Below are 21,625 nucleotides of genomic sequence, written 5' to 3'. Positions count from 1 at the left end.
GCACCCAGCACCGGCGCTGTACACCCTGCACCCAGCACCGGCGCTGTACACCCTGCACCCAGCACCGGCGCTGTACACCCTGCACCCAGCACCGGCGCTGTACACCCTGCACCCAGCACCGGCGCTGTACACCCTGCACCCAGCACCGGCGCTGTACACCCTGCACCCAGCACCGGCGCTGTACACCCTGCACCCAGCACCGGCGCTGTACACCCTGCACCCAGTACCGGCGCTGTACACCCAGCACCCAGACCCGGCGCTGTACACCCAGCACCCAGACCCGGCGCTGTACACCCAGACCCGGCGCTGTACACCCAGCACCCAGACCCGGCGCTGTACACCCTGCACCCAGCACCGGCGCTGTACACCCTGCACCCAGCACCGGCGCTGTCACCCTGCACCCAGACCCGGCGCTGTCACCCAGCACCCAGACCCGGCGCTGTACACCCTGCACCCAGACCCGGCGCTGTCACCCAGCACCCAGACCCGGCGCTGTACACCCGTGTGGTATCTCCTCCTCTGCTGCCCAGACTGTGTGACGGCACCAAACTTGGGAACGTTTCCTTTTTGATTTTAATCTGTGTTAATAAAAATGATCCGCCCCATTGTAGTGGTGCGCGCTTTCCTAATCCAATACAGTGTAAAAGTTACCTTCGTAGCTGCCAGCGGCTCGGTTGTGGCAGCGGGTCCATTTGGTCGTGGCGGAACAGCGGCGACCAAATGCCCCATTGTGTCTGGAATGCCCTTCCACTCATCCCCTCAATATGTGACTGGCACCCTGACTCCACGTTTAACGCCCATTTTATAACCCACCTCATTAAGGCTGCGCTTATAGTCCTTGCTACGGCGGCGTGACGTCATTCGTCGCCGTTGTAGCAGCGGTTTTTGCTTGTAGTGTTGGAGACGAGACGGCGGACGTGGCTGTGAGCAGTTCACCCCCCATTGACTGAACCGCTCACGTGGCCGCTGATGTCACGCTGCGGTCGCTGAAAAATCAATTTTTATTGACTTCCAGCGATTATGACCAAGCAGTCGTTCCGTCACGCCGCTCCTACTATAGGCGCACATGACAGATTCAATATACTTGTTTTGATGCGGCGTCGCCGGGACTATTAGCGCTGCCTAACAAAGCATACGAGTAGCTCCGTGGCTGATGCTATACACCTCATACATAAAGCGTGGCCCCCTGCAGACGCACTTACCAGAACGTCCTCCTACCGTCTGTACGTTCTTCCTACCAATTCGATTGTAAGCTCTTCGGGACAGGTTCTCATTTTCCTAATGTTAATTTTATTTCTCGTGCCTATTCCCATTGTGTTATATTATTATATGTTCTGTTACAGGGGTGCGCTAACTGGGGGGCGTGCCCCCCCCGGGGGGGGGGGGAGATTTGTCTGGGGGGGCGCGGGAGGTTGCAGAGGTCCCGGCATTTAAATTAAATGCTGGGGGATCGCATGAGGCCCCTGCAACAAGAAACTTACCAGGATTCAGAAGCACCTCCATGGCAAGGCGGCGTCAATTGACGCCGCGGGTCACGTGACCCCGGAGCGTCATTTGATGCATCTGCCAGGGAGGAGGGCGGCGCGTGCTCCGGAGGAGGCAAACAGCGCATCAGGAAAAGTTTGCGCTCCCCTGTTATTATGTCACGTGTATTACTACTGTGCAGCTCACTGGTACATAAATGGCGCTATATAAATAAAGATATACATACATACCACTTATGAGCCCATTCACATGTCTCGGGCAGTTCTGCAACCCTGCCTTTCATCATGCTCTCTCCACTGCAGCCAGGGCTTCTGGGTAATGACATGCAAATGAGCACTCGCAGTGTCACTTTTTTTTTGCTTCTTATCCATTTGGCTAGAGCAAGGGTACTCAACGCCAGTCCTCAAGCCCCCCCCCCCCCCCCCCCAACAGGTGTTCAGGATATCCCTGCTTCAGCACAGGTGGCCCAGTCGAAGATTATAAGGATAATGTTCCTTAACTAAAAAAATGGTTAAAATAACACTGATCTAGTGGGATAAATGATGTTTAATTTTAGTTTTCTGTGATATTGGACCCCCTGTTTTGGTACGTGACGAGAAAAGATTAATTATACCACAGATATATGTGCGCTGAAATACACAGGTGTTTTTTGCGTTTTGTTTGGAAACGTTGCACTGTAAACCCACGCCGTGTCTAGCGGCGCCACCACTCCAGGGATGACCCGGCTTTCGGGCCACATATCTCCGGGTTACGGGTTTACCTCGCAGAACTTGCGGCGGAAACATCCTCCCGGAATCTCCCCCCTGTAAATCAAGTCATCATGGCTGCGCGACGTCCCATAATCATGGCAACTTGACCCGCTTGTCGTGACGTCACGGCGCATCTCGTTGTCATGGCAGTGGGTGTCGTCGCACAGCCATGCTGATGGGTTTTGGAGGGGAGGATGCCGATGCCGGGAGCCACCGCCGAATGTATGAGATATAAATATATAAGAAAAAGATCAATATAAAAATAACCAGGTCGACCTTCACCAGAGTGTGGCAACCCTGGCTGCGCCCCATCTGCTTATCTGAAGCAGCTTGGCAGTCGCCATGATGTGCCACGTCCTACGCCCGAGCTGCTGAGTTTCCAGTTTCATTTCTCTGCTGTGATGCTCACGCTGATGGTTTTAGTGTATTCTCCGTGTGCCTGAGATGGGGGCACGCCGTGCCCTCACGCTTATCTATTTATAGAAACCTGAATATCCACATTCATGGGGAGATGAGCGAGGAAGCGTGGTTACCCTGCGGTTGGTGTTTTTGCCTGTTGTAGGGTACAAACACGTGGGGGAGGAGGGGGGGGCGGGATCTGAGGTTTTTTTTTAGGGAGGGCGGGGTGCTTGCAGAGGTACTGCGCCCTTTCCCCGGGCATTAAAATGAAATGCCGGGGGGTCGGGTGAGGCCTCTACAACTTGCTTACCGGGGTTCAGACGCGTCGCCATGGCACTGCCACAGCCACGCCTCGCCGTCGCCGCTGTCCTCAGTGCAGGATTTGCGTGTGACATCACAGCCACCCCCCCCCCGCCTCGCCACGGTCCTCCGTGCAGGATTGGCGCGAACGGCATATGTTCCGTTGCACCCGCGTGCGGAGTAACTATAATCATGGCCTTAAGTCTACAGATAAGTGACTCTTATTACAAAGTGCATGTTTGAGCAGCTGGAATAAGCCATTTATATGTGCATTTGTTTGTGTGTACTACCCATAAACACACACGCACACACGTCCTTGGCGTGATTACAGGCTTGGAGTGTTTCGGCAAAAGGATTAAACTAAATGACACATACTTAGGAGAAGAAAAAACATATGTACTAAACGGTTTGTCATATTGGATGTGAATTTGTAATATATATATCGCACACGCACATGCACACGCACGCTGTTTATTATACTGACCATTTCTGTTTTACTTTCAGAAGCTGAATTCCTGTAAGAAGCGGATGTGGAGGGTAACATGTCCTACGTACTGAATAACAGAAGGACCAGCAGGCAGGAGGACATTACGAAAGGACTTCAGTTTATCCAGTAAGGCTTCATGCTTGTTTAATATAATCTGTGGAATCACTTTGAAGCGAGTGAACCCAGTTTGAATTCCAGTGATGTGATCCTAAGGCAAGCCATTTTATTTCTGTGCCTCTGGAACAATCATTTGATTGCAAGCCTTGTGGGGTAGGGACTTGTGCCTGAAAATAGAGCTGTGTAACACTGTCCGTATTATCTGAGAAAAGATTAAAGCAGAAAAAATGCAACAAGCTTCATCTTCAGCGTGTAGGGAGCAAAGTCTTTAAAGAGTATAACTGAGAAATGCCACATGTTGTAATGTTTGTGTGAAGCTGAGGGGGGGATGCTTCGCACTAACTATAGCATGTGGAGCGTAAAACTCTCTGAGATAAAATAAGGGGCCGACTGAGGATCAAAAGGCAAGTAGCCATAGAAATGGTGGGAAGAGACCGATCCTCCTGTGTGGCACACACTCTAAGGCAGGGCTGAGCAAAGTGGGGGGGGGGGGTGAGACTTCCTGGGGGCGCGCGCGGCGGTTAAATTAAATGCCGGGGATCGCGTGAGGCCTCGGTAACTTCACTTACCTTGCCTTCCCTTCCAGCGGCATGACGTCATGGCAACGTGACGTCACATGATCCCGCGGTGTCATTTGACGCCGGAGCTGTGCAGGCAGGGGGGCGCAGGAAGAAAACTTTTTCGCACCCCTGACCTAAGGCAGGGGTGCGCAAGATTTTTTGGGGGGTGGAGGGGGCGCGTGGCGGTTATAGGGTCCCCACACTTTTGCCTAAATCATTCAAATTATATGCCAAGGGAGCGGATGCCAAGGGAGCGTGTGTTATATAGATCCAAACTTTGCAGATAACTACAGCGGTAATAGTCTGCAAAGACAGGTAGTCGTACATAGAGGGTTAAAGGCCGAGGTTGGGAACCATAATGTAGGATGTTATGGCTTATCAGAGCTGGTACCAGGTAATGAGACCTGATAATGGATCGGTAGCAAGCACTTGTAATTATAAGGTGCTCGTAATCACTAGCTATAGAAACAATGTTAATGGCCCTCTGGGTATAACTGTTATGTGAAGTAAAGAATAAAAACAGCTGCAGTAAACAGCCATGATTAACACAGTGTAAGGGCGCTGCTCTATATCAGGTGTTGGTAAGGTTTTTTTTGTGTAGAGAGAGAAAAATAATATATATATATATATATATATACATATACAAGCTGTGCGTAATTGCACATATGCAACTGGCTGTAAAATGTTCAGTTTATAGAATGGAAACCCAACGAATGTTAATGTGTCTCTCTAGACAAGTTTTTTTCAGCCATGGATCCCTGCAATTTCCTGGTCATTTGAAAATTGTATCAAATGCAGAAGAATTTCCAATGCTTCTGATCAGACTCACTATTAGAGAGGGTTGGGGGGTTCCTCACAATTTCACTTGGGGTTCCTTAAGCAAAAAAAGGTTGGAAACCACTGCTCTCGACACTTAAGTAATGGTGAGTAGAAAAAGTGACAAAAACCCTCCACTGTGCAGTGTGCAGTAAATAAACATACCGCTTGTAAGCACCTTCACAAGTCTCAGACAGGTCTGCAACCCTGCCTTTCCCCATTATCTTTTAGCATACAGTGCTTCCACTGCCGCCAGGGATTCTGGGTAGTCACATGCAAATGAGCGCACAGTGTGTCACCTATGTCTCTAAAAAGTTCTGTAGTGTGCGCAGATTACTGCGATTCGCTGGGAAGAATACTGGGTACTTGCCCTTCCCTTGTCCTATAAAAAGGATAGTTACCGCCTGTGATTATCCACTCCCAATGTCTTTATACACCTACAGTATAGACCATTCCATAACATGGGGTGGCTTCTCCTGGGGGTGTCAGCATGGGTTAGTGCAGGGGTGCTCAAAGTTTTTGGAGTGAGCCCCCCCCGCCTGGGAGCACCAGCGTTCGCGCCCCCCCTGGCTTAAACCCGGCGTCAAATGACATTGCGGGTCATCTGACGTCACATTACTTTTCCGTCATTTGACGCGCGTTGGCATGGTGACATGTCACATGACACCGTGTTGCCATGGCGACGCATCGCCGAGACCCGGCTGGCAGCAGGTAAGGGAAGTTACAGAGGCCTCATGCCTCCCCGGCATTTAATTTAAATGCGTTGGGGGAGGTCTCGCCCACCTCTGTATCCGCCCGCCACCCCTAGCAAATCTTGCGCCCCCCAGTTTGCTCAACGCTGGGTTAGAGGAGAGCGGGGGCAGGCCATGCATAGAATGAACGTTTCCCAGAGCTGGCTTTGCCTAGGAACAAATGGCAGGTGAGCCTGCGAATGACAACGCCCCATGACAGTGTTTCCATTGGTGTGAGACTAGCAAAAGTAAAAGGTCATCGGGTTTTGCTGATTTGATTGTGTTTTTTTTATTCCAGGTCGTCTTTGCCATACTTTGGGCTTCACAAAGACTATGAGGTAATCCATTAAAGATTTATAACAATGAACCTATTTTGCACAGAAATGGTTAATCTTTGATCTGAACATTTTAGTTGTTCTATGCTGTAACTTCCTTTTATAGTGTGTGTATTTATATATGTATATCGCTCTGTCTCGCTCACGCCCACGTCCTCGCTCACGCCCACGTCCTCGCTCACGCCCACGTCCTCGCTCACGCCCTCGCTCACGCTCACGCTCTCTCACTCTCAAAAAAATAAATATATATATGTACAGACAGTCCTCGGTTATCCGACACAATGCGTTACTCAAAATAGCGTTGGATAGCGAAACATTGTAAAGCGAAACACGGTTTCCCATAGGAACACTGTTTAAATGCTGAAATACACAAAATATTTTACGCAGACAATAAGATATGCAGCACACACATACATTATATAGTGTATATACTGTATTATATATATATATATATAATATAATATAAAAATATAATATATATATATATATATATATATATATATACACATAAACAACTTTGCAAAGCGTTGTAAGCGCGTTGGATAAGCCATTTTGGCGTTGTAAAAGTGAACATAGGTATGCATTGCATAGCGTTGGCTAAGCCATTCGTTGTAAAACGAGGACTGCTTATATATATATATATATATATATATATATATATATATATATATATATATATATATATATATATATATATATATATATATATATATATATATATATATATATATATATATATATATATATATATATATTCATCGTCTCTTTTTTTCTCAGATTTTCATACAAAAGCTTGTTCGGGACCTTTTCAATGAAGGGAATGATTTGTACAGAGAAGGGTGCAAGAATAAGTCCTTGAACCAATACATAGAAGCACTGAGCATTGCTGACTACGCCTGTTCTGAGGACATCTGCATCTCCAATGAGACATTAGAGAAGCTCCACGTGAACCGGGCCGCCTGCTACGCGGACATGGTAATTATAGGATCTCTTTGTAGTTCAGACGTGGAGGGGAAGCTATATATAGAGAGAGGTGGAACCCCATGATAATCTATAACCTTTTTAAGGCATGTATTGTTCAACAAAAGGTGCATCCTCCTTACACAAAAATGCTAGTGACCTGTGTAGGGGACTAAGACTCATTTAGTAAGTGGTGCTAATCCGTAAGACACCTTCCAGCGCTGAGACACCTAATGGCCCAGTCAACTGATTAAGTGTCTTCTGTAGTCGGGTGGAATAGCATCAAATAATGGCCTAAATCTTAATTACTGATGTTGATCAGCCATTATACTGTTCATTTTCTTGCGGCCCTGTGTGAGGAGAAGTCTTCTCCTCCATGGTTGGCTTCTGGGACCAATCTGCTCTGCATTCAATCAGTGCTACCTTGTAGACGTGGGAAGCTGCATCTCCTGAGAGATTCACTTCTTCTGGCTTGTACCTTTTGTTTTGTTTGATGTCACGGAGCGTTGAGCGAGACCCAGTCTCATTCCTGCTCGTCCGGTTTGCCTTCATACAAGGAAGCAGAATGTATAAGCAGGATGCAATGTGTAATATTCAACATGACAATGACCTGGGAGACTACGAGGGAGCTCCCCTCCCCTCTACACCAAATACCCAGAATCCCACATAAATAACACACAAACAACGACACGACAAGGTCTAGATCAGTGTTTCACAACTCCAGTCCTCGGGGAACACCAACAGGTCAGGTCTTAATTATATCCCTGCTCCAGCACAGGTGGGTCAGTCAAAATGACCGAGCCGCTGATTGACCCACCTGTGCTGGAGCAGGGATATCCTTAAGACCTGACCTGTTGGGGTTCCCTGAGGACTGGAGTTGGGAAACACTGGCCTAGAGGGACTGAGGCCACAGCTTTTATTTAACCATTAAATAATTGGTACGTGCTACCCCTGCCAGAGCGCTCACACAAAAAGGGTTAATGGTCAAAGGTCATTGAACCGGTGACCCGTGACACCCAAGCCGGCCCACGTGACATGGCTTTACCAAGTACAGAGCCCCTTCTGGCAAGAATAAGCACATTAACCCCCAACTGCCGCCACGACAGAGGCAACTCCCACCACACTTTGACCCCTTATAGGTAACAAAATGGAGACTTATCTCCCGTCCATCAAGGAACTTCAATCCTTATTCTCATATTTCCTATAATTGTTTTTTTTTTTTTTTTTTTCAAACAATAACAATATACGCAAAACGGGGACGGGTGGGTGGGAATTGCTGGCAGGGCGCGGACCGATAAAGCGCTCCGCCAGCTGCCCTAAATAACCCCTGCTGCCCCTCCCCCACCGCATCCTGCCCGCGTCACCCCTGTCACCCAAAGGCAGGAGGGGATATAGAGGCCAGGGAACCAATATGAGGTAAGAGGCGAGCCTGGCCCCCCCCGGTGAGGGTGCTCCTTCACTTAGGGCTCAAGGCAGCCTTTTCATCTTATCCCCATAAAGGGCGGCGCCCAGGGGGTGCTTGGGAAGTATGCTGTACAGATGTAGCCAGGCTTACTGTTCTTGTGACCGTGGTGGAAAATGCGGAAACCCGCGGCCACAAGGACAGAAAAGGTCCAGGCTTTTGAACGTGACCCTGCAGCGTTAACGCTTCGCTTTATGGGGTATCCTGCAGGGGGAGAAATAGCGATACCCACCTTTCAGATGAGCTGCGCCGCCGTGTCCGGTCCCTGTCCGCAGCCGCCTCTGCCTGCTGTCTGGATCCTGTATTCCCTCCCCCTAGATGATGTAAATGTCCTTATATGGGGCTCTACATCATGAGGCTATAAGGCCATATTTGGTCATCTACATCATCAAGGGGGCTGGACAGGAACCGTTTCTTTTACATCAGCGGGAGCAAGATGGAATCCCGTGTACTCACAGGAGAGGGATCACAGGATCACTACGGCTGGGGGGTCAGGACGGAAACGCTGACACTAAAGCAGCAGTTCGCACTGCTCATTTAAGGCTTACCTGAAGCAGGAATTTCCCCCGGAGCTGATCTGTGGCCCTTCAGCGGACCCTCCCAGTACCTGAGATACGGGCTACCGGCAGGAATACTTGCCCAGTGGGCATACAGTATAATGACCTCTGGGCCGGGCTCAGGCCGGCAATAGAAAGCTGCAGCATTATGGGGCGATAACGCTGCGACTGTCGGTGACCCGGCGGCCAGATTTTAAGTTTATTTTTTTTTTAACAATCACCGACACAAACCCCGAGATGGAAAGACCTGCACCGAGGGCTAGTCTTGGTTGGCTTTTATGTTATCGTTGGGCACGGGCAGTTATCTCCGAGCACGTTCTGAAAGGCTTTGCTGTTCATTTCAATGACTGATTTTGAAAGGTATCATGAAGGGCATTGAGGTATCATATCTACTCAACTTCTCTTGCATAATCTCCTGCTCCAGGGCTTCCATGAGGATGCTTTAAAAGACTGTGACCTGGCCTTAATCCTGAATAACAGCAACTTCAGAGCACAATACCGCAAGTCCAAAGCCTTATTTATGTTGGAGAGCTACAAGGAGGCTTATGATGCGATAGCCCGATGTTCCATTACTGCACCACAGGTGAGACTTGTACAGATAAATAGGATCCTGTATAATCTTCTTCATTCATTTCACTGCCAGCAGTCACATAACTGCACATTCACCTTCATTTTCAATACATGTCCATGGCTGGCACTATGTTGTGCAGTGGTTTCCAACCTTATTTTGGTTAAGGGAACCCTATAATTATGTTGTGAAATTCTGAAGAACCCCAACCCTCTCTAATAGCGTGTCTGAGATCAGATGCATTGTAAGGAACCCCAACTCTCTCTAATAACGTGTCTGAGATCAGATGCATTGTAAATTATTCTATTTTTGGTATAACCAGACATTAAAACAGTTATGGTGGGTAATAAAGTGACAGAAGCCTTCCACCTACAGTGTACAGCAAATAAAAATACCACATGTGAGCACATTCATGTCTCAGACAGGTCTGCAACCTGCCCTTCCCCATTATCTCATAGCATACAGTGCTTCCACTACAGCCAGGGATTCTGGGTAATGACATGCAAATGAGCACGTACAGCGAGTCACTGTACTTCTTATCCATTTTAACATGGAGCCCTATAACTATATACATAACTATACAACTATATTCAAGTCGGTGACACCAGAAATATATAATGTATTCCAGTTAAAAAAAAAAAAAAAAAAAACTGACTCTTCTGCTTCTCGTGGAAAATCCTCTGACCCATTTTGTTTCCATACTGGGCCTTTACGTTGGCCGCACTGAGCGTAAGAACAGGTGTGTGCTTTTCCAGGGGCAGCAGAAGCCACATGCTTCAGTAACGAATGCACCGTGCATCATTTTGTATATTTAAAGTGTCAGAAATTACATCACAAGTAAACATATGTCTACTGCCTGACTGGCAAAAAAACTGGGCAAATATCCTGATAATGGTGTTTGAGGTATTATTGTACATGGCTTCTAGTGTTTCATTACTGAAGTATTGCAAGTGCAAAATAATTGCACCAGGCGTTTTAGAGGGAAAAGCTCAAATTGCGTCCGTCTGATAAGTACAGTTGGAGCGCTGTTTTTCCCATAGGTTTTGCAGATGAGGAACTTCAGTAAATAGCCCACGGTTATAAAATAAACCTTGTTGCCTGCCTTTACCATTTATTTCATGGGAGTTATAGTATTAACCGTACAGACGGAGCAATATCCTACATGTGTTTAAAAAAAATTAAATAAAAAATCAGTTCTGTACTATGAAAAAATGTGTAGCATTTAAAAAAAACAAACAAAAAAAACCCCTTATTGACACTTTTAATGTATTATAATGTAACAAGCATTTTTTGTTTCTATAGCAATCAGTTACAAAGACATCAATTTCCTCTTCTGACACAAGCTCTGGCACACCCCTTTTTGAGCCCTGCCCTCTCTCTAGCAGTGCACCAATTGTGTCTAGTGACTGCCTGGTCACATGATCTTCCCCACAGAACTTTGCATCTTGTGTCCTCTTCTGCTGCACTGACTGCCATTTAGTGAACCCCCGAGCCAAATCTTCTCCGATCAATCACAGGAGAACAGATTGATCAGCAACTTAGCTAATTACTTATAATTGTGTGGATTGTATTGATGCACATACTAAAAGGAAAACAAACAGCAGCTTGGACTGCAGCTTTAATGTAAACATGTTCCCGTATAATGAAGCTTTCACACCAATGCTGTCTTCCCCGTGTGTGTTTGTAGGATGAAAGTGTGGTGAAATTGACCCAAGATCTAGCTCTGAAGTTGGGGCTCAAAATCCGGAAAGCATATGTCAGAGTCAAGGTACAGGCCCCGTCTTTGTGGTTTTATTGTGGAATTTGTAGCTAGATTTCCCATCCTGAGGCCCCAAAGTATCTCATTATATACTTCATGTATTTTAGCCTGATCTACACACCGGGCCTGAGGAAGGAGCAAGGAAGGTAAGACTCTGTGGCATATACTTGCGTAGATAGCAGTTTATGTTTAAAGCAGTAGAACATGTGTTTTTTTCTAATAGATGGGGGTCCATGGAGCTGAAATTAACGCGGTTCAGCTTCGGGGACCCTCTTCTTCCTGAGATATTCACCTCCGTATGGTCGGTAGCAGCTCTGCAGGTTGGAAGCTCCCGGTCACGCGGGCCAATAGGAAGCCGCAATGGGATGACATCACGGCTTCCTATTGGCCCGCATGACGCGGGAGCTTTTAATCCGCCATTTTGTAAGCCCCACATAGCCCAGACGGAGCTGCTACCGGCACCCCTATTGAGGGAAGTATCTCGGGAAGCCGAGGGGTCCACAGAGATGAAATTAACTTGGTTTAGCTCCAGAAACCCCCTGCTTCAACTCTATAGCGCGTAAATGAGAAAATTGGGTAATAGCTGCAAGGGAGCAGTATAATATCATAGGCATTACTGAAACATCATGGGGTGAAACTCATGACTGGACAGTTAATTTAGAGGGTTATTCTCTTTTTCGGAAGGATCGAGCAAATAGAAGGGGAGGTGGAGTATGTCTATATGTTAAACCCGATCTAAAGCCTATTATAAGGGAAGATGTTTATGAAGGGAATGATGAAAATGTAGAGAACTTGTGGATAGAAATTAGCAGTGGAGGTAAAAGTATAAAGACATTTTTTTTTTTTGTGCGACTATGCTATAAACCACCAAATATCTGTGAGATTGAGGAAGCTAAAATACTTTTGCAAATGGAGAAGGCAGCAAAACTGGGTCATGTTTGCATAATGGGGAATTTTGATTATCCAGACATAGATTGGGGGCATGAGATTAGCATTACAACAAAAGGAAATAGTTTTTTTTGGGGGTGCTTAAAGACAATTACATGACCCAAATTATTGAGGAGCCAACCAGGAGAGGGGCAGTTCTGGATTTGGTAATATCAAACAATGTAGAAGTAATAGCAAATATTCCAAGTCCTGGAACATTTGGGTAACAGTGATCATAACATGGTCTCATTTGAACTAAATGATCAAAAAAACAGCTTACTTGGGTTCAACAAAGACCTTAAACTTTAGAAAGGCAGATTTTAATAAACTGAGGTCTAATCTAGTAGTAATACAATGGGATGATGTTTTTGCAGGGACAAATGTAGAAGATAAATGGGCAGTCTTTAAAACATTGTTAGAAAAGCACACGTATCAGTGTATACCCTTGGGTAATAAGTATAAAAGAAATAAGTCAAAACCAATGCGGCTAAATAAACAGGTAGGGGAGGAAATGGACAAGAAGAGGAAGGCGTTTAGATTCTTGAAGTCAGAAGGGACGGAGACATTGTATCAGAATTATAAGGAATGTAACAAAAATTGCAAAAAGGCAATCTAACCTTATTTGTTTCTTTGAGGAGGTAAGGAGGAATTTAGACAAGGGTAATGCAGTTGATTGAGGTGGTCTACTTAGATTTTGCAAAGACTTTTGATACGGTTCCACACGAGGTTGGTGTACAAAATAAAGCAAATTGGATTTAGTAAAAAAATATGAACCTGGATTGAAAAACAGGTTGAAGGACAGACAACAGAGGGTTGTCATAAATGGAACTTTTTCAGGTTGAGCTAAGATCGTGAGTGGAGTACCTCAGGGATCGGTACTGGGACCCCTGCTTTTTAACTTGTTTATTCATGACCTGGAGGTTGGGATCGAGAGCAAAGTCTCCACCTTTGCTGATGACACTAAATTGTGTAAGGTAGTTGAATCGGAGCAGGATGTAATTTCTCTCCAGAAGGACATGGAGAGACTGGAAACGTGGGCAGGTAAATGGCAGATGAGGTTTAATACAGATAAATGTAAGGTTATGCATTTGGGAAGCAAGAATAAACAGGCGACTTACAAATTAAATGGGGATAATTGGGGGAATCCTTGATGGAGAAGGATTTAGGAGTGCTTGTAGACAGCAGGCTTTAGCAATAGTGCCCAATGTCATGCAGTAGCTGCAAAGGCAAACAAGATCTTATCTTGCATTAAACGGGCAATGAATGGAAGGGAAGTAAACATAATTATGCCCCTTTACAAAGCATTAGTAAGACCACACCTTGAGTATGGAGTACAATGGACAATCTAATTTATGAGGAGAGCTTAGCTAAATTATATTTATTTACATTAGAAAAGAGGCGTCTAAGAGGGGATATGATAACTATATGCAAATATATTTGGGGACAGTACAAGGAGTTTTCAAAATAACTATTCATCCCACGGGCAGTACAAAGGACTCGGGGCCATCCCTTAAGGTTGGAGGAAAGGAGATTTCACCAGCAACAAAGGAAAGGATTATTTACAGTAAGGGCAGTTACAATGCAGGATTTATTACCCATGGAGACTGTGATGGCAGATACAATAGATTTGTTCAAAAAAAGTTGGACATCTTTTTAGATGGGAAAGGTATACAGGCATATACCAAACAAGTAAACATGGGAAGGATGTTGATCCAGGAAGTCATCTGATTGCCAATTCTTGGAGTCGGGAAGGAGTTTATTTCCCCCCTTATGAGATATCATTAGATGATATTTCACTGTGAGTTTTTTGTTTTTCCTTCCTCTGGATCAATAAGCAAGTATAGATATAGGATAACGTATCTGTCATCTAAATTTAGCATGGGTTGAACTTGATGGATGTATGTCTTTTTTCAACCTCATCTACTATGTAACTATGTAAAACATTTTAGAAAAGGAAAGCAGGATTGCTAATTTAAAGCGGCAGTCCGTGCTTATAGCTATTATATTTTTGTAGTCGTTTACTTTAGGTCTTTTCTGGCCCCTTTCCAATGCCGTAGAATTTCGGCGCATGTCTTACAGTAGACATTGCTGTGGCCAGTCCCTATACCAGGAGTTGCCAACTCCGGTCCTCAAGAGCCACCAACACGTCAGGTCCAGCTTCAGCACAGGTGGATCAGTCGAAGATTGAGCCGCTGATTGAGCCACCTGTGCTGAAGCAGGGACTGATTGAGCCACCTATGCTGAAGCAGGGATAGCCCCAATACCTGGCCTGTTGGTGGCCCTTGAGGACTGGAGTTGGCCAACCCTGCCCTATATTATGCATATCTCTCTTCCTATACTACACACTACTTATAACGCACTCCTTATGGACACTTGAGATGCCATTCAAGTCAATAGCTGTTAACGCTGCTCCACAATGTACCTTCATGAATAACTCCGGTACTAGTTTTATTCCAGTGGAGAGTCAGAATCTGTCATAAGCATTCAGCAGGAAGCGAGCGAGGAACGTTAACCTCTTAACACTAAGCTAAATATTTAACTCTCGAGCTGCCCACAAACAAGACAAGACCCCGGCACTGAAGTGGGAAGGTATTACACCACACACCCGCAGCAGCAGAGGCGTGCCTGGAAGGCGGATAGTTTAGCGTAGCCGGGTGTGGGTTGGAGAGTGTAGGAGATGCGGTATACTTCCCTGGTCCTTGGATTGGAGAGAGTAGGTTAGTAGAGGTCCGTAAGCCGTGGTCTGGGATTGTAGAGCGCAGAGTAGTCCGAGTCCGTATGCCGTGTTCAAGGGTAGGAGAGATCGCCGTAGTCGAGAGTAAGCCAAAGTCCAAAAATCCAGAAAGGTCCACAAAAAAGCCAGGTCGGTACACAAGAGGTAACTGCAAGACAAAACTAGAGCAAAGCACAACTGACCTGAGCGTCTCGAGGCTACATAGAATTATGCTGAGCAAAGACTGAGCGAAACCAGGAAGTACTTAAAGGGAGGACTAGCCAATGGGGACAGGGGGACGGAGTGTTGGCGCGACCCCAGCGGTGGCTGGGATAGGCTGCAAGAGAACAAGGCAGGCATGGGAGTACTTGCTATGCACCTGGGGATCGTTGCACGTCATCGCGCCGCGCGGGAGGGACGCATGCGGGGGACGGAGCCAGGGGCCCTAGAGATGACCCTCGCTATTTTCAGTTCTTGGGGGCCCCCCTGGTTTCTTTGATATATTTGGGTAGAAGTAGTGTGTTTCAGTCCCCTCCCGCGTCATACAGGCCGGTAGGAAAGGCTATTAGCCCGCAGGATGGGGACATTTTTTTGCCGCGACCAAATCTCCGCCGGTGTTCAGCCGCTATTCGCCTCGCTGCAGGGACCTCTCGCCGCCGGCCGCTCTTCCGCCAAGGTAAGTCCCTAACCTTACCCTAAAAACCCTCTAATGTCAACCCCTAATACTAACGCTACTCCTACCCTAAAAACCTTAACCCCTAAGTCCCTTACCCTAAGCCCCTACCCTAAAATCCTAACCCCTTATCCCCCTACCCTAACCGCTAAATTAGCCCCTAAATGAACTTACCTTGGTGACGCAGCCGAGTGTCCGTGGCTTGAGTGCCCCGTGGCTGAGTGTCTGGGGGGGGTGGTCCCTCTGCGGCCGAACGCCGGCGAGACGTGGTCGCGGCGAAACGGCCATGACCCAATGTCCGATTCTGGGTCAACGTAACACATTCCAGCAATATAAGCACTTTATACTAAACTGACGTCCTCTTTGCATCTCCAGGTCTCTGGCTGCGCAGCTGACGAGATTGAGCCAGGTGAGCCAGGCACGCTAAATATTTCCACTGCGCCTGCGCTTTTGTATTTACTCACTTAAAGCTGCAGTTGAAGCAATACTTTAGCATTTAAAAAAATTTAAGGACATTTTTCATGTTTTATAATGTAACAAGCATTTTGAAGTGAAACTTCTTTAGCGGCACCTACCACATGACAATTTCCTGGCAGTACATTGCCTTGATGGTGACGGAAGTACAGTGCAGGAAGTGATGTCACTGCTGGCAGAAGAGACCATCAGGGAGGTCTGTGTTGCCAGCACCCATCAGTCACTGGAGAGGAGGGTGACACACACACACCCCCTACCAAACTGTGCCCGGCTCCCCCGAGATCTCCTCTTCTTCGGACGGGGTTGCGAGATCTGGGCGCTGGGTCCCCGCAGCTCCGCCGGGGGGAGGAGAGAGGGGGGGGCTGCTCCGGTAACGAGGAGGAGAGGGGATAGAGCGCACCGTAGCTCAGAGGGAGGGGAGAGAGCTGAGCGCTCCGTGTCCCCGTAGCTAGGAGGGAGGGGGGAGAGAGCTGAGCGCTCCGTGTCCCCGTAGCTAGGAGGGAGGGGGGAGAGAGCTGAGCGCTCCGTGTCCCCGTAGCTAGGAGGGAGGGGGGAGAGAGCTGAGCGCTCCGTGTCCCCGTAGCTAGGAGGGAGGGGGGGAGAGAGCTGAGCGCTCCGTATCCCCGTAGCCAGGAGGGAGGGGGGAGAGACATGAGCGCTCCGTGTCCCCGTAGCTAGGAGTGAGGGGGGAGAGAGCTGAGCGCTCCGTGTCCCCGTAGCTAGGAGGGAGGGGGGAGAGAGCTGAGCGCTCCGTGTCCCCTTAGCTAGGAAGGAAGGGGGAGAGCTGAGCGCTCCGTGTCCCCGTAGCTAGAAGGGAGGGGGGAGAGCTGAGCACTCCGTGTCCCCGTAGCTAGGAGGGAGGGGGGAGAGAGCTGAGCGCTCCGTGTCCCCGTAGCTAGGAGGGAGGGGGGGGGAGAGAGCTGAGTGCTCCGTGTCTCCGTAGCTAGGAGGGAGGGGGGAGAGAGCTGAGCGCTCCGTGTCCCCGTAGCTAGGAGGGAGGGGGGGAGAGAGCTGAGCGCTCCGTGTCCCCGTAGCTAGGAGGGAGGGGGGAGAGAGCTGAGCGCTCCGTGTCCCCGTAGCTAGGTGGGGGGGTGGGGGGGAAGAGCTGAGCGCTCCGTGTCCCCGTAGCTAGGAGGGGGGAGAGCTGAGCTCCGTGTCCCCGTAGCTAGGAGGGAGGGGGGAGAGCTGAGCGCTCCGTGTCCCCGTAGCTAGGAGGGAGGGGGGGAGAGAGCTGAGCGCTCCGTGTCCCCGTAGCTAGAAGGGAGGGGGGGAAGAGAGCTGAGCGCTCCGTGTCCCCGTAGCCAGGAGGGAGGGGGAGAGAGCTGAGCTCCGTGTCCCCGTAGCTAGGAGGGAGGGGGGAGAGAGCTGAGCGCTCCGTGTCCCCGTAGCTAGGAGGGGGGGGGAGAGAGCTGAGCGCTCCGTGTCCCCGTAGCTAGGAGGGGGGGGAGAGAGCTGAGCGCTCCGTGTCCCCGTAGCTAGGAGGGAGGGGGGAGAGAGCTGAGCGCTCCGTGTCCCCGTAGCTAGGAGGGAGGGGGGGGAGAGCTGAGCGCTCCGTGTCCCCGTAGCTAGGAGGGAGGGGGGAGAGAGCTGAGCGCTCCGTGTCCCCGTAGCTAGGAGGGAGGGGGGAGAGAGCTGAGCGCTCCGTGTCCCCGTAGCTAGGAGGGGGGGGGGGAGAGAGAGCTGAGCGCTCCGTGTCCCCGTAGCTAGGAGGGAGGGGGGAGAGAGCTGAGCGCTCCGTGTCCCCGTAGCTAGGAGGGGGGAGAGCTGAGCTCCGTGTCAACGTAGCTAGGAGGGAGGGGGAGAGAGCTGAGCGCTCCGTGTCCCCGTAACTAGGAGGGGGGGGGGGAGAGAGAGCTGAGCGCTCCGTGTCCCCGTAGCTAGGAGGGAGGGGGGAGAGCTGAGCGCTCCGTGTCCCCGTAGCTAGGAGGGAGGGGGAGAGAGCTGAGCGCTCCGTGTCCCTGTAGTTAGGAGGGAGGGGGGAGAGAGCTGAGCGCTCCGTGTCCCCGTAGCTAGGAGGGAGGGGGAGAGAGCTGAGCGCTCCGTGTCCCCGTAGCTAGGAGGGGGGGGGGGGAGAGAGCTGAGCGCTCCGTGTCCCCGTAGCTAGGAGGGAGGGGGGAGAGAGCTGAGCGCTCCGTGTCCCCGTAGCTGGGAGGGAGGGGGGTGAGAGCGCTGAGCGGGGAGCGAGCGCTGGTAGAGCCTGCAGGACATGCTGAGCGCACCCTCCACCCCTGCGCCACACTAGGAAGACACAAACAGGGACACACACAGACACAAAGTCACATCCCCTTCCTCTTCTGAAACAGGCTCTGGCACACCCCTTTTTGAGCCCTGCCTTCTCTCTAGCAGTGCACCAATTGTATCTAGTGACTGCCTGGTCACATGATCTTCCCCACAGAACTTTGCATCTTTGGGGCCTCTTCTGCGCTGGCAGCCATTTAGTGAACCCCTGAGCCGAATCTTCGCTGATCGATCGGCAAAGTAGCTAATCACTTGTCAGTGTGTAGATTGTATTGATGCAGATATTCAAAGGGGGAAAAAAAAAACTTAAACTTGAACTGCTGCTTTAACAAGCACGCACGTGTGAATCCCATCATACAAAGCCATTTCTAATCAACTCAAACGAAGCAGGGGGGTCCCCGCAGCGGAAATGAATGGGGTTGAACTCCGGTGCTCCCCTGCTTCAGTCTTCTGTAACCCGTGCTACGGAATACGCCTGCGCTTTGCAAATAAACGATGATAATAACAACTAAGCTACAAAGACAACCGCTTCATTTTAAGGAAATGTTAAATAAATAGTTTCACATTTATATAAAGTTAGATGAATGCTTTGAACTGTATTGGTTGCTCTCAATTTCAATACAGGTAGTCCTCGTTATCCGTTATACAACGAAGGACATATCCAACGCTTTACAATGCTCATGGGCCATTATCCAACGCTCACCGCCACTGATTAACATGGGACTCACTTTAGAACGGTTTCACTGTCCAACGCTACTTCCAGAACGGGTTCCGGTGGATAACCGAGGACCGCCTGTACTTGTAAATTCCTCTTCCAATGAATTCTTCTGACACATTTGAATATTTTATCCTGCCCCAAATTCATAGTGCTTGAAAACCCCATTATGTAAAATGTTAGCTGGGCATTGTAAGCTTAGGCCGCGCTTATAGTCCTTGCTATGGTGACGTGATGTCATCTGTCGCCGTTGTAGCAGCGATTTTTGCTTATAGTGTTAGAGACCAGAGACGGTGACCGGGGGCGCGGCCGTGCACCGCTCACGTGGCCGCCGACGTCACGCGGTCGCTGCAAAATCAATTTTTATTGACTTCCAGTGATCGCGACCAAGCCATTGCTCCGTTGCGCCTCTCCTACTATAGGCGCACGTAATGGATTCAATACACTTGTTTTGACGCAGCGTTGCGTCGCCGGGACTATAAGCGGCATCTTAGTTTGTGTATTGTGGGTTTTACATGATGGTAACTCATAGTAATGAATACAAATACCGACACTATACTGCACATTCACTCACTCTTTTTCAGACCTACCTGAACTGGGTTATGACTCTGGATCCGCGCTCTCGCCCTTACCGCCGCTGACTGCAGCTTCTGACCTATTAAGTGAATCAGTCCTGGTTCCAGCCTCTCCTCTCCCCCCCATCATTTACCCCACCGCTGAAGCAGGAACTTTCCGTTCTGCGGTAGTCCACAATGGGACTTCCTCCTTCCCCATGGCCTGCGTGAGTTACAGAGACGGGGATATTCTTGGGGTGGAGCTGGATGACATCCTTGATTCTGTGCCGGAGTTAGATGACTTCAATACGGTGAGATCGCTGGTGGATAGGTGCTCTCCGCTGCTCTGACAATTGCAGAGATAATGATTTTCTCTTGAATGGAGTAAAAAAAACTCGCTGATCCACCCGAGGTCCCATGAGCTTCTTTCAGATACCTAGCGCCGATCCTATAGCCGTAATCTGTGCTGTTTATATATTATTACTAGCTGATATACCCGGCGTTGCCCGGGATTTAAATCCGTAATAGGTAGTATTATGTATAAATAGGGGAACAATAGGATGACTATTTGGTGGAAAGGTTGGATAATAATGTTGAAAAGAAACCTGGAAGAAAATGTCATACAATGTTGTTGTTTAAAAATGGTTTATTGTAAACACACCACAGTACAATGTAGACTTTGGTGACATAAGTGATGTGTAAATGTGAGGTGTGTGTCCCTCTAGGGTGTGAGGCAGGGGGGTGGGTGTTCAGTGCGGGTGGCGGGTGGGCAGTGAGTGGTGGTGTGGGTCCCGCTAGGGTGTGAGGCGGCGAGTGGCTGGTGAGTGCGTTGTGGCGGTCCCGCTATGGTGGGAAGGGGTGTGAGACGGTGTGTGTGTTGCGGGTGGGTGTTGAGTGCGGGCTGCGGGTGGCGTTCCCTCTAGGGCGTGCGCGTCTGTGAGGCGGCGGGTGTCTGGTGAGTGCGGGCGGCGGCCGGTCCGTGATCTCGGTGCGTAGGGGTGTGTGCGGCGGGAGGCGCCCGGTGGTGAGTGGTTGCGGCGGCTGGTCAGTGATGTTGGGGCGGGAGGCGGCGGGTGTGTGTCGAGTGTGTCTGAGTGCGGGCGGCGGGTGTGCAGGGGTGTGAGGCGGTGGGTGGGTGAAAGGCAGGAGTGCAGCGGGTGGGTGAAAGGCAGGGGCGGGAGTGCGGGCGGCGAGTGTGTAAAAGGCAGAGGCGGAAGGGCGTCGTGAGTGCGGGCGGCGAGTGTATGAAAGGCGGAAGGGCGGCGCGAGTGCGGCAGGCAGGGGCGGGAGGGCGGCGGGTGGGTGAAAGGCAGAGGCGGCGGGAGTGCGGGCGGCGGGTGGGTGAAAGGCGGGAGGGCGGCGGGAGTTTGGGCGGCGTGTGGGTGAAAGGCAGAGGCGGGAGTGCGGCGGGTGGGCGAAAGGCAGAGGCGGGAGGACGTGCGGCAGGCAGGGGTTGGAGGGCGGCCGGGGGGAGTGGTGAGGGGCGGAGGGGGGGAGTGGTGAGGGGGGGGGGAGTGGTGAGGGGCGGGGGGGGAGTGGTGAAAGGCAGGGGCGGGGGGGGAGTGGTGAAAGGCAGGGGCGGGGGGGGGAATGGTGAAAGGCAGGGGCGGGGGGGGGAGTGGTGAAGGGGGGGGCAGTGGTGAGGGGCGGGGGGGGCAGTGGTGAGGGGCGGGGGGGGCAGTGGTGAGGGGCGGGGGGGGGCAGTGGTGAGGGGCGGGGGGGGCAGTGGTGAGGGGGGGGGGCAATGGTGAGTCGTGAGGGGCGGGGGGGAGTGGTGAAAGGTGGGGGGGAGAGTGGTGAAGGGGGGGCAGTGGTGAGGGGCGGGGGGGACAATGGTGAGTCGTGAGGGAGTGGTGAGGGGCGGGGGGGCAGTGGTGAGGGGCGGGGGGGCAGTGGTGAGGGGTGGGGGGGCAGTGGTGAGGGGCGGGGGGGACAATGGTGAGTCGTGAGGCAGTGGTGAGGGGTGGGGGGGCAGTGGTGAGGGGCGGGGGGGACAATGGTGAGTCGTGAGGCAGTGGTGAGGGGCGGGGGGGCAGTGGTGAGGCG

General features: G+C 50.2%; 1 protein-coding gene across 1 annotated transcript in view; it reads left to right on the top strand.

Annotated features, from left to right (window-relative positions):
• The window catches only part of ZC3H7A (zinc finger CCCH-type containing 7A), an 80,925-nt gene that overhangs the window by 6,985 nt on the left and 52,315 nt on the right, over positions 1–21,625 (top strand). The window contains 8 exon segments of the mRNA XM_075565393.1: positions 3,438–3,546; positions 5,943–5,982; positions 6,757–6,954; positions 9,383–9,541; positions 11,214–11,294; positions 11,393–11,431; positions 15,974–16,007; positions 19,610–19,890. Coding sequence (XP_075421508.1) covers positions 3,476–3,546; positions 5,943–5,982; positions 6,757–6,954; positions 9,383–9,541; positions 11,214–11,294; positions 11,393–11,431; positions 15,974–16,007; positions 19,610–19,890 — 903 coding nt within the window. The 5' untranslated portion in view covers positions 3,438–3,475.

Source organism: Ascaphus truei, chromosome 11 (genome assembly GCF_040206685.1).
Source record: "Ascaphus truei isolate aAscTru1 chromosome 11, aAscTru1.hap1, whole genome shotgun sequence".
Lineage (NCBI taxonomy): Eukaryota > Metazoa > Chordata > Amphibia > Anura > Ascaphidae > Ascaphus > Ascaphus truei.
Note: the sequence above shows the minus strand (reverse complement) of the source record. Positions and strands in the feature narration are given on the sequence as shown.